This window comes from Xiphophorus maculatus, chromosome 16 (genome assembly GCF_002775205.1).
Source record: "Xiphophorus maculatus strain JP 163 A chromosome 16, X_maculatus-5.0-male, whole genome shotgun sequence".
Taxonomy (NCBI): Eukaryota; Metazoa; Chordata; class Actinopteri; order Cyprinodontiformes; family Poeciliidae; genus Xiphophorus; species Xiphophorus maculatus.
The window spans coordinates 16392081-16406140 of NC_036458.1; the positions used below are offsets into that span (position 1 = coordinate 16392081).

Below are 14060 nucleotides of genomic sequence, written 5' to 3' on the forward strand. Positions count from 1 at the left end.
AGGTACTGTAAGGTAGGCAACCAAAGTTAACATTCTTAAAGGACGCTTTGGAACATGTATAACTTTACCACATAAAGCATGTTGGTAGCAAAGTGATGGTCTGTGTCTCCTTTGCTGGTTCAGGACCATAACTGATGGAACCATTTTATTCCGTGTCAGATAACATTTAATTTGTCTCATGTAAGCTAGTAAAGTAAAATATGTCATGATGCTAGACACTTTCAATCATATATATAATATTTTTATTGTAGAGTTGTAGTTTTCCCGACAAACACTGTGAAAACGCTGTGCTTTTAGTAAAAAATGCGTCTACGCCCTTGCCTACGTCACCACGCAAAGATATGCACTTCCTGCTCATGGCATGAACGTTTACCAATATTGTGAAAGGAATGGTTTTCTCATCTTCGAGACGACACTGGATAAGTGCTGTTCGTTTGGCGATCAGTCTGTTTGGACTCCCGTTGACTGCCTCCAGCCCTGGAGCAAGGTATGAGCAGCTTTATGTTTTCGGTTTCATAATAGAAACTAAGTAGTTACCGACATGCAGCCAATAAACCAGAACGTAAAGTAGGTGTGTGATTTGTGGCTTTTTTGTTGCCCTCTTCAGACCTGCGGTTCTTTGCTCATCCCATCATCTTAACAGAACCAGTACACATATTAAACCTATTTGTGGGGGCTATTACACCAGCGGTATCGGTACCATGTCCTCCCCAGCTTGTCCTCATGTAAAATCCAGATGTCCACAGTATCCAGAGTCCACCATCAAGCGCTTCACTGTACCTGAGGACAAGGTGGACTGGGATGAGAAATGGCCCCAGTATAGCCCAGTCAGCCACACTGCTCCAGTTGTTTTAAATAAGCCAATCTGGGCTGATCCCGATATTGGGTGAGTAACGCTTGCTTTTTAAATAAATCTAACATCTGGATAATTTGATTTGATCACACAGTGTACAATTCATTTCTTTGCTTCCTCATACTTGCAAAAGTACTCCCTATTTGTCACATCAGAGCCACAAGGTTCACGGCATGTTAGCTGTGATATATTGTGTAATGGATCAGAACAAAGTAGTGCATAATTTTGAAGTGGAAGCAAATCTATACATGGTTTTCAACTTTTATTTTTTGAAAATATGAAACTAAAAAGTAGGTCATTCATTTGTATTCAGTTCCCCCAATGAAATGTCTGGTAGAGCCAAATACTTTTGCAATTAAAGCTGCAAATGTTTCAAATGTGTGTTTCTGTCAGGGTTGCGTCTGCAGGGATGGATGTTTTACCTTTTCTTCTTTCTAAAATAGCTCCTGTTCAGTCAGATTAGATCGCTTGTGTCTGTGAACGCTGATTTTTCAAGTCTTAGCGCAGATTCTCAACTGCATTACCATTTGGACCTTGGCATTTCTTACACATGACTATACAGTAGCTTGAACTGAATAAAAATGTGAGTTTTATTTTATATTTTAAAAAATTATGTGTATATTTTGCTTCCCAGTCACAAGCTGCTTTGTCTTTAGTTTATCACATAAACACCAAATAAATGTATTTTAGTTTGTGGTTGTTATGTGAGAAAAGGTGGAAAAAATTGGGGTCTGAATACTTTTTCCAAGATTTTTGTATAATTTCTGTGTACCGTTTGCTTGTCCTGCAGTTCCTTCTCTCCAAATTTCAATGCTGTTGACGGTCTTGTGGACAGGTCAAGTTTTGAGGGACAATACAAAGTGGAAAATGGGAAGCCATTGTAAGTTAAACAGTAATTTGCAACATTTTCCTGAAATCGGATTAATAAGAGTGTGTATGCAGCTGGTTCTTTCAGGACAGAACTGGAAAAAAACAACAACAAAAAAGTAAAAGCCAGACTCTTTAATGTTAATGTAAAGTGACATTTGGGTGAGAACTTTCTGTAGGTCCTTTTTCCTAAGTGGATGCCAGCTAATCAACGTTGTGATCTGTACTGAAGAAATTTTGTGTTTAAACCAGAAATCCCAGTTTCCAATACTGAATGTTTCTGATCTAGAAACCCTCGTGGACGCACTGGTTTGACTGGACGAGGCTTGCTTGGACGATGGGGACCCAATCACGCTGCCGACCCTATTGTCACAAGGTAACGTCTGTTCAGGTATAAATTAGCATTTTGATTATCATTCTGTTTTTAAAAGAGGGAACTCTCACTATCAACTAATTAAACTCGTTTTCTTTTATCTGTAAAAGGAAACGAGTCTTGGTCGTTTCAGTCTTGGTCAGAAGTTTCCATCCAGCCATCTTTTGAATGAAAGCCTTATTAATTTAGATCTAAAAGATTATTATTTTTTATCAAGTTGCACAGAACCCCACATGTCTTATTTCTTTTACCTTCAGCTATCTTCTGCCTTAATGCCGGTTGTATCTTTTAACTGCCATTAATTTTGGAAATGGTGGAAATAATTTAAATTGGTTGGCTTTTAAGCATGCATTTGTGATGGTTGAGGTCAGGCCCATTAAGAGTGCTTCATGTGAGTCTGCTTTATCTTTCCCAAAACCCTTTTTGATGTGTGTTTGGCGTCAGTCGGAAGACCAGATTGAATCCAGTTCCAACCGTTCGATCAAAAACTGTCCGAAAGCGATTTAGTTATAATGTTAAAGAGCAACCCAGGCGCTACAAGGATTAATCCTTTGCGGCTGTTGACGCATATAAGAAGAATGTTTCTGAGTCAAAGTGAGGCTTTTAAACCTAAGTACAAAGTATCTACCTTCCAGGCATGGTGGTGGCAGCATTTTGCTGAGGTTTCGTTTTGCTCTCACTGGCACTGGTGCATTGTATACAAAGTTTCTAGGATAATGAAGACTGGGGATTACCTCCAAATGTTTTTGAGATTTACATCAGATCAACAACTAGGTGGTAAAAACTTGGATATATCTGGCATTTATGTGGGAAAATGATCCCAAACACACATTAAAACTGAATTTGACATGGATAAAGCATTAAACATCTGGAGCTGCCTTGACTAAAACCATTTAGAAAATCTCTGGAACCAGTTTTTATTTTTCAGTCATGTATTGTATTATTAGACCAAACTGAAAAAAGGATTCAAGTGCCAAATTAAAAGCTCAAAATGATTACTAAACGTATGCTCCTGCCGAGTGCATGTAAACTTCTGACCATCTCTATGGATGATTTTATTCTTTTAACTCTCTGATGACCTGAAGCGTTACTCTGTGTGGCAGATGGAAGGTAGATGCCAGCGGAGCAAAGATTCATCACTCAGCCTCCAAAAAGCCCATCCTGCAGTTTGTGTCCATCAAGAGGAGAGACTGCGGGGAGTGGGCCATTCCAGGGGTAAGCTAGTTTCTTAGTCCATTTTTCATGACATTTTCATAGACGCTGTGGAGAAAGACAGAATAAATCTATTTGTCTTTGCATAAAGGAATTTAGAGTGATCCGTGATCACTCTAAATGTGATCCGTTTCCTTCCAGATGTTTGAAAAGCGGGTTCATTAGAAAAACCGTGGCATCACTAAATCACTCATTCACCTCCAGCAGTCACAATTTAAATATTCGGCAATGTTCACAATTATATGGCACACCTGACTCGTGCTCGTTTATACTCTGGCTAAAGTTAGGAAACTTAAGTTTTGAAGCCACTGTTTTTTTTCTTGTGCTTTTTCATTCTGAGAATATATTTTTGTCTGCACATTCTGGCTTTGACAGGGGATGGTGGACCCAGGGGAACAGGTTTCCCTCACGTTGCAGCGGGAGTTCTCCGAGGAAGCCCTAAACTCGCTTTCGTTAAAGCAGTCAGAGAAGGAAGACATCCACAAACGCATCCAGAGACTCTTCGGGTCTGCAGGGTTTCAGGTGAGTAACTTTGGAGTAAAATGTGACGGTTTGTCGTCACATTTTAGCTAAGAAAACAGATGAGAACCTGGAATAGAATGGTTTAGATCACAGCATAGCAAGAGCTAGTCCAGAACTAAGTCAGTTTGTAAAAGAAAAAAACAAATCCAAAACACTCTGCTTTGTTAATGTCTGTGACATGCAATCCATTGGAAATTGTGGGTTTAACATACAATCTGAAAAAATTCAAGGGCTCTGAATGCATGTGAGCGATCCAATAACCAAAATTGCATATGAGAGCACTCAAACAATATTGGAGAAACCTGTCTCCTTTCAGGTTTATAAAGGATATGTTGATGATCCAAGAAACACCGACAATGCCTGGATGGAGACGGTCGCCGTCAACTTTCACGATGAAGCGGGTAACTTTCTTTTGCATTTTTCCCGGAATCCTCCTATCACCACAGGTGCACACTCGTCCTCTAAATATTCCTGTGATTGCAGGCAACAGTGTGAGCGAGCTGCCTCTGCAGGCTGGCGATGACGCAGGACAGGTCCAGTGGGTGGACGTGGACTCGTCGTTCAGCCTCTATGCGAGCCACTCCCACTTCTTGGAGCTGGTTGCCAGAGAGCGGAAGGCCCACTGGTAATCAGGAGACAAAAGGCTGCTCTGACGTTACGATGAGGCAAAGCAGAGCCTGAAGAGCTCTCGTCCATTCAGCACGCATGACCCCTCATGGGAGTGATCCCACTAATTCATTAATGATATTCTGACCTAATAATGGAAAACATAAAGTGAATTTAACCAGTTAGCATGATAAAGCAAAAAAGGAAAGAAAAACAAAAAAACAACAACAAATAAAAGAAAAAAGAAGTAATGTAACTTTAGCATAAGTAAAATCTATAAATATTATGTACCGGTACATATATAATAAAGCTATGGTCAGAGATTTTAATGCTTTTTCGATTCATTTGAACAAACTTCTCCACGAAAGATTTAAAATGTGACCTTGTATGTTGCCATATTTATTGAATCCCTCCAAAAATTCTGCTTTGCGTCTTACGTAGGTATATTCACCATTTGAGCCTTTCCATGTCACTGTAGGGCAAGGGAAAGGAAACATGGTTTAGTATTTAAATAAAAATCTGACAAGTGTGGTGTGCATTTCTGCAGGGTCTTAAACTGTCTCACATAACTATCAAATGTTTAGACCCTAAAAACTCTTCGATATACCAAGATCTTCAATACTACCTCTAAAATGACCTATAATTACATCTAAAAATGATTGTTTTTTTTTTTGTTTGTACAAAGAACGCATTCCTGCTACTAAAACTAGCTTATTTCATCTTTAGACAATTAAAATAGTCTTGATATGATATACTGAGAAAGCTTAGGAAAAGGTACTTGCCCTGAACTATGAAGGTATTATGAGGTTTGGTTTAAATGCAGGGGTTTTATCAGTTGGTTAATATCTGCTGTCAGTACTGAAGGTTTATTATTTGTTCTAAGAACAAATTGAAGTAAAGCAACCAATCTGCAGCAGCACCGGATTTACACATCATTTTCATCAAATTAAGTTCACTAGGTTATATTTACCTTGCTCAGGTTATTACGTAAACATAATTAATTTAATGAGCTCAGATTATTACACTTAAATAATACTCATCTTAAAAATGGGAGAGAGCATCTATAAACGGCAGATTCTCAACTGAATTTAGGGCTGGTCTTTGATTGGACTACTTCCTGACTGAAGCTAGAGGACTGAAGAATGTCTCTGTACTTCCAAGACCAGTTGACAGCCTGCGTTTTCAAACTCTGTTGTTTAAAAGAAATTCAGTGTGTGGACCATGGTGAATATAGCTGATCAGGAGGCATTACAGGAAGAGCCGAAGAATCCAGCTGCAGAAGCTGGAACCTCTTACAAGAAATCACTAATTAAATAAGAACCAGTCCTAGTCGGCGCCACAAATCTAATACGCCTTTTTTTTTTTTTACCCTCATTGCTTCCCACACTCCAAACATTTGCCTGTTGTTCAATATTCAAGTGATATTCAGGTCAGAGATCTGCTTAAATAAGTGAACAAAGTCTGCTGTTTGACCAGAGAAGGAAGCTTTTTTTTCACACTTGTTTAGGGGTTTTTTCACTACTGGCAGACAGAGAGAGAGAGAGAGAGAGAGAAGATTTTTTATCTATAAACCACTCAAGCACTAATAGCATTTGTTGTTGAAAGAACAGAGACTATGACCAATCTTTCATCTGATTCTGGTCAGGGCTGCATTAGACACTTTACTGTTTAATGTCCATTTATAATTGGAGGTTTCCTCTATTGGCAGTGCTGGCCCCAAGAATAAACAATATGAGCAGCTGCTTAAAGCTCAGAACCAATAGAGGGGACCCAAGAGCGCTGGGACAGTCACAAGTTGTGCTTCTAATACTTTGTTTGCATGGGTGTGTACTCAATCGCGTGAGTAGCAATTGTGCAAAATAAGACCTCTGATCTTTGATATTAATATGTTAAATGTGATGGTTGTAGTCAGACTCTAAAATATTTTAATGTTTTACTCTGCATTTTTGCAACTCTTGCCAGCTTCCATGGGTCTGCTGAACAGTAGCCCCACAACATGATGCTGTCACCACCACCGTGTTTCATTGTAGGGAAGCTCATGTTCAGCATGTTGTGCAGCATATGTCCTCTGTCACACATAGAGTTTTATTTGCAGGCCAAAAGGTTCAGTCTCATCTGGCCGAAATGTGCTTCATGTGCTTTATATGTGGGTAGACTGTAAATAAGACCTCTTCTGACATTCTTGTGACATTGACTTGCTTCTTACCGCTCATCCATAATAGCTCAAATTAGGGCTATATGTGCATATTGTGTTGTTTGTCCGACCCTTGAATACCAAAGATATATCTCAAAGTTTGTGTTTGTGGCACGGAAAATATGAAAAAGTTCAAACTGTGTAACATTTGTCAGGATCTGTATTTATTTCATTTTATAAAGTATTTAGACAGAATTAAAAGGAAAATCAACAAAACGACGTCTGTCATCTTTGATTAGAACATTTATTTAAATCATAATTTGATTTAATTTTATTTTTTTTGGAAAAACTTCACATTTAACATACTGTACTAGAGTTAGCAGTTAGATTAGGCGTTGCGAGTCAGCTAAGAGGGAAACTACATTTCCCATAGGTCTTTGAGACAAACGACGCCCAAAGCTGACGACGTGGCTGAGAAACGTCGCATCACCGGTTTCCACCGGACCGGGGTGATTCAAATCAGAGAGCAGGCTGTTCTCTCATTGCTAATTCTGGACTTGTAGAAGTTCTAGCGGTCCTTCGCAACTCTTTGACCTCATCACTGTGCAGTTATGTCGGGAAAAGTCAAAGGCCGAAGTGCGGCTAACGCGGACTCCATGGCTGGCTTAGTGTCCTGTGATGAGCGCATCTTGCGGGATATTCATCAGCTGTACACGGAGGCGGACAGCGGTGGGTTACATCACTTCATTAATACCTGGTCGTAATGCAGCTGCCCTTTTTTAAATGCAGTGTTTGAGATAAAGTTTGTTGTTACCCCGGTAACGCGCTGGAGTATTTCGGTTGGAGCTAGGTGTTAGCTACTTGCTAATAAGGATTTTGTGATTTTGGCTGACGTTGCACTTGGAAAGGTTGATGCTAATCGAGTTAGCCACCTCTGTTGCTGAGAACCTGCATAAAATAAATTGTTGGACAACTGCGTTGTTTAATGCAAGTGTATCACAGCATTTGTTTTATCCCTTAGGGTTCAAGCTTAGCCCGGTGGACGAGAAGACTTTCACACTTCTTTAATTCTATTTTTTTTAATGCTATAAACAGATGTAAAACAAACCCTAATAGTTGTTTTGCCCGTGTTTTTGTATTTTCTACAGGGTTAATTCCAGTGGCTGAATCTGTTGGTGTGAAGCTCCTTCCACCCAGGAAAAAAATCACAGTGATGCTGATGGGCAACCACTCAGCCGGGAAAAGCTCTTTCATCAACTGGTAAATATGCGTGTCCACTTTGACCTCTGCAAACTTCAGTGTATTTTACTGGAATTGTGTATGTTTAACACAAAGTATAACATCATTCTGAAGGTTTGTATTTAGCCTGCTTTTACTCTGATGCCACTAAATGAAATCCAGCTCAATCAAAGGCCTCCTGAAATCACCTGAGTGAAGTGAATAGACACCACCTGTATGTAATTTAAAAGGTTCGCACGATAAAACTGGTGAACAAACAGCATTAAGTCAAAAGAACAAAGTAGACAAGTCAAGGATTACTTTGTAAAACAAGCTTTTATTTATGACTCGTACACCATCTGTTCTACATTTAAAAACAAACAAACCGCTAGGAGTCATAGAGATGTGTAGTCATGTGCTGTGTACATGAAGAAACATACAAAATCAAAGCTTTTTCATGCATTAGCATGACCCAATCAAAGTCCATTAGGAATCTGTGTGAGGTCTGGAAATTGGATTAGGGTTTTCATGTTAGATCTTAATTACATACCCTGAAGTTTGTTGTTGTAATGTGACAAAGTGTAGAATAGATCAACAGGCCTCGTCTCCTGTGATCCATTTTAAGTTGCCCCATATTTTCACTCGCATGTATTTGCTGTTCCCAGGTATGTAGAGGAGCACATCCAGCGCACTGGGGTGGCTATTGAGACGCAGGGCTTCAGCTTTGTTACAAGCGGTCGCAAAAGAGAGTCCCTCACGGTGAGCGCAACAGCAGCAGATTATCTTTGTGGAACAGGAATGTTGTTGGTCGAGACGTTAACATGCACATTCATTTTTCTCTACCCTCTTGTCGTTATTAGTAGATTATTGCAGGAACAGTGACAAAAATGTGGTTTTGTTTCCATCTTTAGGGAAATGCAACCCTTCATCTATATCCACATTTCAAGCCTCTGCAAGAGTTTAAAGGTGAGCATTTTGATGCATCGTCACCTAAAAATTTACTGGCTGCTTGCCTCAAGAGAAGTTGCTTAAATTTATATATATATATATATATATATATAACCTCTTTTTTCATTACTATGCTATTTTTCAAATGGTTTCCAACCTTTTAAATTCCCCTCAAGGTGTTTCAGAGTACCTGAGCACGGAGATCTGCACATCTCGACAAAAGCGGTTCAGCCTGGTGACGTTTGTGGATTCTCCAGGCTTGGTGGATGGAGATATGAAATATCCCTTTGATGTGGACGAGGTGATCCTCTGGCTGGGTAGGTTCACACAAAAATGCTTCCAATCATTTGGACTTAGATCTCCATGGTCAAGTGCCCTTCTTCCAGCCTGATGGATTGTTCCACTTCCTGATTGTTCCACATCATAAGCAGTTCTCTCCTCTAGCCAGTTGCTTAAATGTCAGCAAAAATGGACAATTTATTCTCTAAACATATGTAAGAACTGTTTCCCAAATGTGCACATCCTTTGTAGCAAACGCCTTCAAGCAATATTACAGGAATTATAAATAAATGTGTTAAAGAAAACATTTTAATTAATAGTAGCAATGAGAAATGGCTGGAGGAACCTCTACACTTTTCCATTTTTAAAGGCTTTCATTCATTCCCGTTATCCTTCTTTCTAATCCTTCTATTTTTCATTAGTTTTGTGTAACATAAATTTTTTTCTTATATTGTACTCCTTACTTATGAGGATTTTAAACAAGTTTAGCCTACTTGAACCTGCCGTTTTCTTGTCTTTCCCATTTTTAGTAATAGCCTTAAGAGTCAGTTGTGTTTGTGAGGTGCATTTATATTTTTGGGAAGCAGAAAGTTGTGGATTACAAATGTAAGCTTCCTTCATGGTGTTAAATTTTAATAAGTCAAACTTACTTACAGTATTATGTTATGGTATTTTTATAGGAATTGTTATGGATAGCATTAATTATTTCTATATTAAAAAGAAGATTTTTCAAACATTTGAGCTAATGCTTTAGAAATAAAAGGTACAAATATTTTACGGGTTTTACGTTTCGTTTTCAGGTATGCTGACATTTTATTTACTATGAAATACTGAATTATCAACATTTTTACTTCACATGTTCAGCTCAATATGAGTAGAAACAGGTTCTTCTAAAGCTTTGTTTTCTCTGCTTTTTTTGTAAACAAAACCATTTATTGCCTCAAAGAAAAAGATGAACACCTCCAGTTTTCTACTCCAGCTCTTGCAAAGTAGCGACTTCTGTTTCTGAGTGACTAAGCAATATAATTATGTACTCCAATATGTAATTGTTTCATTTACTTTATTTACTCTTGATCATGTATTCATGTGACCTTCTTTTTTTTTTGCTAGATGATTCTGTCTTCTATGGAAAATGATGTATTTTATTATTGTTTCTTTCAGGGGAACTTTGTGACCTTATCCTGGTTTTCTTTGACCCCATGGGCCAGGCTCTGTGCAAGCGGACCCTCAACATTGTGGAGTCCCTGAATGAAAAACATGGCGACCGGATACACTTTTATCTGAGCAAGGCGGATGAAGCTGGTGGAGAGTCAGACAGACAGGTAAACTCAGCTACAGATCTGTCCAGGTGCTCTTCTGCATTGGTGTGTTTTTGCAAAAAATAATCATATGTGCCACACTTTTTCACATCGTTTCTCTTTCAGCTTTGAAAATGTAGAAACAAATGTGTAGTCCACCATTTTTTAACAAACAGTTCAGGCTTACTCAGATTGCATGGAGTGCTTGTGAACATCACTTGTCAAGTGTTTCTGCATGACGAATTCAAAAGCTAAAGATATTAAGTTAATTAAAAAGAAAACAGTATATGAACAGTTTTTGGATTGGGTTTCTGAGCTCGCTTTTCAGACTCTAACAGTAATTTTTTGGAGAAAATATTTGCGTTTAACCCTGGGAATCAATGATCGGTTGAAAGCGTAGATGACTGTGTTGACAATATTTGATGGAAACCACTTCCACTAATACTTGTTTTGTAATTATGTTAGAGAGTAATGATGCAGATTGTTCAGGAGCTCTGCAAAAGACCAGGACTCAACAAATGTGGTTTCGACATGCCCACCATTTACATTCCCAATCCCAACAAGGTGGGTCAGATTGGAAAATTATGTTCTGACGTTAAACATGTGCATATAAAATGATTACTTGTTTTATTGATCATTTTTGTGCCTCTGTTTTCAGCCCAGTCGCTGTGTGAACCAGATTGAGGAGGTCTGTCGTGCCGTCGAGAAAACCATCAACCAGACGGTCCAGAACACCCTCAACTCCCTGGAGAAGGACTGTGAGCTCATCAGCGAGGCCATCACGAATAAACTCATCAATGACAGGTAAAAAAAAAAATACACTTCACAATTTATTTCTATGATCCTATTTTTTTTCTGACAACAGCTTGATGGTCCACTTATCTCATAAAATTTTATTTATTTTTGAGTCTAATAACATACAGATTTTTAGCAGGTTTCTAACATATTTTTGAGAGTTGAACAAAAGCATGGAATTTGTCTGTTTGAAATCATTAATAAACTTAATAGTCATGCAACAAATGTGTGTACTAAAGATTTTCTTAAGTTAGATGTCTGTAAAAATCTTGGAAATTTGAGTTTGGAAAACGGTGGACATTTGTGGAAATGTTTGAAGTGCTCCCTGGATCAGTGATGCTTTCAGAGTGCAACTCTGATCATTTGATCCACAGGCAGAACAGTTTGCAGAACAGACGCGCCCGCTGCCAGAGCTGCTTCCTGTCCCTGCTGGGTTTCTGCATCCCACTGGCTCTGCTGGCCTTACTGGCGCTGGGGACGTTGTCCAAAGAGCTACTGGACATGGCTCTGGGCCAACAGGGCAGAGAGGCTCTCTCACTGTATCTGGTGAGCATCCATCAGGTGCAAAATCAACCACTTTGTTGCTGTTTTTAAAGTGTGGCTAAAATTTGTGGCTTCTTTGTGTTGCACAGACACCAGTAGTGAAAATATTTGACTCCTTGTCTGGGGAACAGCGGCTTTATTGCTGCGGTGGACTGGTCCTTCTCTCCTTCCTCCTGCTCATCATTGCTCGCTTTGCCTTCAGGTAGGAGGCATCAGAACCATCTGTGCCTTCAGTTTGATCAAATATAACTCGGTCACTGTCGAGTGTTTGTTCTGTCTTTCTTCTTTTCCCAAGAAATATGCAAGTACATTTTTTTTTCTTTTCTTGCTTATATAACCTTTTGTGCTAAATTTGGTTATTGTAAAACAAAAAAATTCAGATAGGAGCCAAATTGGAAAAACATCAAGTCCAAACAACTGACTTTTTTTAATTTTATGTGATAAAACAATACAAAGAGGTATTTAATTTTAAAGTGGAAGGAACTGAACTATTGGGGACTTTTTTTTATTTTTTTTTTGACCTACTGCAGAACTCGGCCAACTCTGTCAGGCAAACAGAAACGGCAGCTTCAGGAGAAGCTCGAATACATTCAGGAGGTGGTTAAGACCAAAAAGGTATCTTGATCCACTCTGACCTGATCATGGCGGGGAATGATGGGTTTGGGTTTTAACATTTTGTTTTCTCCCTCTAGAAAAACCTCTACGAGGAATATCTGCGCCAGAGTGTTAGTGATCATGACATGGACGTGTAAAGGGGGAAAAAAAAAAAGAAAAGTTCCTCGCAATGACTTGGGACCAACTTGCCAAGATTCCACACCAGCTCAAATACGTGTCTTTCTTTTTATTCCAAATATATGTGGCATTCAACAGAAAACCCCTCCATGATCTGGTGCTTTGACTTGGGTACAGCCTGTTACATGAACTTGTACACTACTCTACCTGTACATGACATGAGCTTGTTACTGATCTTCTTTCTTCTGAGCACTTCCTTTCTGAGTCCTGTGCCTCTGTCCCTTTCCAAGTAATTCAGGTGTGAACCACTCTGTAACACAAAGATGTTGAAGCTATTTATAGCAACATGTAGCACTGATTTGAGTGTCTTTGTAAACATTTTCAACTTTGATGGTGTTACCCAGAATTTTATACAATATTTTTTCATCAAGATGTCACATATTTGTATTATCCCTGAAGATATCTAGTTTTTTTTAGTAAGTAGAATAATCAATTAAAAATTCTGCGGTTCTGATTGTTTGCCAGCAGTCATGAAATTGCATAGGATTGCATTTCAATTTTTTCATTTTCTCCCCACCTTGTCGTGATTTAAGTAACTAAATAAACGGTTCAATCAAGAAGGTTCTGGGAGAGAATCTGTATTCATACACACCACCTTAAGGACTTTTATCATCATTTTTCTTTACTTAAGTCGGGTTACAATGTTTAAAGATTTAGTAAAGGAGACCAGACAGATTAAATGCCACATACTGTAAAGGATAAAGCTAAAAACCTTCAGAGAATTTTATTTGAAAAATCACACGAACAGGCTCGCGTCATTTCTGGAGCGAAACATCCTTGAGGTATTTTTGCGGTTTTCCGACACCCACCTGAGGTCCCAGTGTGTCATGCTCCAGTTTTTTCTTGATTCATGCAGTTCTGTAATAAGGTGGTGAAAAAGCTTGTGCTCCTGGAGTTAATTCCTAAGATCATGAGATAAAAAATGTAAAACATTCTAGACAATTGAGGACTGGAAAGTCTGGAATTGACTAATTCAGGTGTGAAACAAGCAGGTAATCTTGTTCCCTCCATACTTTTTAAAAGGGTTTTCAGCACCTGAAAACACCTGATGGTGTGACTGTTTTCAGAGGCTGTAGTTATGTGGTCACCTTATAAAATGTAGAAAAAAAAACATGACAGACTCAAATGTAACGCCTTTCAACGGTAATGAAAGTTTCTGGAGGTAAGATTAGTTTATAAAAGTATATTTGGAACTAGATTAAATTAGACTTTTTAGGGGGTAATTTAAGTTAAATCAGTCATAATTTCCATCAAAATTAGCCTAAATTTCTACAAATCCAGCATATATCTTTGCAACTTTCTGTTGGCATGGGGTATGAGTGTTTTGCTGCAGGAGGGACTGGTGCGCTTCACAAAATGAATCAGAAAACTACTCATACTGTGTGGGAATATTAAAAATTGTGCAAAAGCATGATGGTGTTGTCAGGCAGATTCTGTTCATGACTTCTTGAATCTAAGTCTGGCACTAATCAGGCCCTGGGTGTGGCTGGCAAAAAATAAATCAAGGGAAAGTGGTTAATCAGTTAATCATGATTTCAAAAAGGGGGATTGGGTGTGTCTTAAAATGTATGCTTTTAATTTGAAAAATGTTTAGCAACTCTGTAGTGTATATTTTGTCTG

General features: G+C 38.7%; 2 protein-coding genes across 2 annotated transcripts; both read left to right on the plus strand.

The window, feature by feature from the left end:
- The first annotated feature begins 352 nt into the window (after positions 1 to 352).
- nudt9 (nudix hydrolase 9) lies at positions 353 to 4770 on the plus strand. Its single transcript, XM_005807009.3, has 8 exons — positions 353 to 487; positions 608 to 886; positions 1644 to 1733; positions 2010 to 2096; positions 3197 to 3308; positions 3681 to 3827; positions 4144 to 4228; positions 4311 to 4770. Exons 1-8 carry the CDS (start codon positions 390 to 392, stop codon positions 4454 to 4456), a joined length of 1044 nt encoding a protein of 347 aa, XP_005807066.1. The 5' UTR covers positions 353 to 389; the 3' UTR covers positions 4457 to 4770.
- A 2236-nt stretch (positions 4771 to 7006) lies between these two features.
- On the plus strand, positions 7007 to 13000 carry LOC102237547. Its single transcript, XM_005807010.3, has 12 exons — positions 7007 to 7296; positions 7716 to 7827; positions 8451 to 8544; positions 8697 to 8751; positions 8910 to 9050; positions 10174 to 10334; positions 10776 to 10874; positions 10969 to 11114; positions 11480 to 11651; positions 11738 to 11850; positions 12179 to 12263; positions 12341 to 13000. The coding sequence occupies exons 1-12, from the start codon at positions 7179 to 7181 to the stop codon at positions 12398 to 12400; spliced, it is 1356 nt and encodes a 451-aa protein (XP_005807067.1). The 5' UTR covers positions 7007 to 7178; the 3' UTR covers positions 12401 to 13000.
- The last annotated feature ends 1060 nt before the right edge of the window (positions 13001 to 14060 follow it).

Coding starts and splice junctions, on each gene's coding strand:
- nudt9 (XM_005807009.3), top strand. CDS start 390: ATGGTTTTCTCATCTTCGAGACGACACTGGATAAGTGCTGTTCGTTTG. Junction 2,097..3,196: donor GCCGACCCTATTGTCACAAG/GTAACGTCTGTT, acceptor TCTGTGTGGCAG/ATGGAAGGTAGATGCCAGCG. Junction 4,229..4,310: donor CAACTTTCACGATGAAGCGG/GTAACTTTCTTT, acceptor CTGTGATTGCAG/GCAACAGTGTGAGCGAGCTG.
- LOC102237547 (XM_005807010.3), top strand. CDS start 7,179: ATGTCGGGAAAAGTCAAAGGCCGAAGTGCGGCTAACGCGGACTCCATG. Junction 10,875..10,968: donor ACATTCCCAATCCCAACAAG/GTGGGTCAGATT, acceptor CTCTGTTTTCAG/CCCAGTCGCTGTGTGAACCA. Junction 12,264..12,340: donor AGGTGGTTAAGACCAAAAAG/GTATCTTGATCC, acceptor TTCTCCCTCTAG/AAAAACCTCTACGAGGAATA.